This window comes from Trypanosoma cruzi, genomic scaffold (assembly GCF_000209065.1).
Source record: "Trypanosoma cruzi strain CL Brener 1047053517027 genomic scaffold, whole genome shotgun sequence".
Taxonomy (NCBI): Eukaryota; Euglenozoa; class Kinetoplastea; order Trypanosomatida; family Trypanosomatidae; genus Trypanosoma; species Trypanosoma cruzi.
Genome location: NW_001849032.1, coordinates 1 through 1,535, shown reverse-complemented (window position 1 = coordinate 1,535; position 1,535 = coordinate 1). Strand labels below are relative to the sequence as shown.

The following is a 1,535-nucleotide window of genomic DNA, read 5'->3' as shown; positions in this document are numbered from 1 at the left end:
AGCGTGCTCTGCACAAGATCCGCACTGCGCGGGTACGACGGCACCGACAGAAGCCTGCCGCTGATGCTGTTGCCGCGCACCGACAGCCACGACCCGGACGCAAACGACGCCGACCCCCGCAGCACCAGCAGCGCGCCATCGGTCAGCGCACCGGTGTTGTCGTTCACTACGACGGCGGACGCGTTGGCCTCCACACCGCTCTCGAACACCAACCCATGCGCGGCGTACACCTGGCTCCCCGACACGCGCAGCACAGCGCCCCACGACGCAACCACGCGCGCACTCGCGTACAACGCATATTCGCCGCCGAGCACAGCCGCGTCCAGCGCGACACCGCCACCGACAAGCTCCAGCACGGCGCCGTCCACCACCACCGTCCGCCCACCAGTCATAACGGTCACAAGGGCCACGCCGGACACAATCAGCACGGACCGCACGAGCCGCAGGCCCGACAGCACCAGCACCGGTGCGTACGGCGAGGACTGCGAGCCGGGAAGATACACAAGCGGCGTCGACCTCGCGGCAACCAGCAGGGAGTCCGTCACCGTCAGCACAGACCCCGCGGGAAACGTGCCGCTCAGCACAAGCGCACCGTTCAGCGCCTCCACGTCGCACACCGACAGCTCCACCGGCCCGCTCTCGTCGCTCCCCATCGCCACCGCACCGCGCAACGCTCCACCGCCCATCACGTACAGCACGGCACCGTTCAGCAGCGACACGTTCTGCACAACGATCCGCACGCCGTCCCGCGCCATCCACGGCACGTAGAGCACCGGGCTCACGCCGTCCAGCACAACGTGGCGCAGCGTCACCTCGCTCGCGCCAGCAGGCACAACGAACACAGACCGCACCGTCACGCCCTCGCGGAAGAACACACTCGGCGCAGTGCCCACAGCAGACGGCAGCGCGGGAGCTCCCACAGGCACGCACGCCTCGCCGTACCCGCCGCTGCCGCACGCGCACACGCACACACCGTTCCTCATGCTCACCGACGCCGTCCCGGGTGCGTAGCAGTGCGTGTTCCTGTCGCAGTCGTCGCACCCAGCAACGTCGATGCTCCCAGCGTCGCCAAAACCAGCCGCAGCGTACTCCTCCGCCGTCGACAGGACACGTCCACCAGCGTCGTTGCACGCCACCCTCACATGCGCCCCAGCCGCAAGCAACAGGCTCAGCGACAGCATCCGCGGCAGCAGCGCTCGGTTGCGCACAAAGCTCAGCGTGCTCCCAGCAGCGGTCACAGCGCCAGCGGCGTAGAGCATCTCCCTCGAGGCGCCGTCGTGCACGTTGTCCTTCGCCAGCAGCATCGACCCGCCATCCAGACTCACCGTCGAATAAAACGCCACCGCGTAGTCCCCCGTCGACGAAAATTCGCTCCGCACAAGCGCCACAGCGGAGCCCGACACGCTCACAGCCCCACGCACAGACACCGCGTGCTTGCACAGCAGGAAGTCGCTGTCAAGAAACGCCACCACGGAGCCGCCGCTGGGCGCGACACCGCCCTCCACCGACACGCACAGCCCCAGCGCCGTCTGCAC

At 68.5% G+C, this 1,535-nt stretch overlaps 1 protein-coding gene across 1 annotated transcript, besides 1 other annotated feature; it reads right to left on the bottom strand.

The window, feature by feature from the left end:
* Positions 1 to 1,535, bottom strand: Tc00.1047053468283.9 (dispersed gene family protein 1 (DGF-1), putative; the record flags this gene model as incomplete). The annotated part of the gene is made up of 1 exon (XM_797272.1): positions 1 to 1,535. A coding segment is annotated over one exon (1,535 nt), but the record flags the coding sequence as incomplete, so codon positions are not given.
* Positions 1 to 1,535: a sequence feature (areas not merged during assembly with more than two copies in the genome that could not be assigned to a particular haplotype).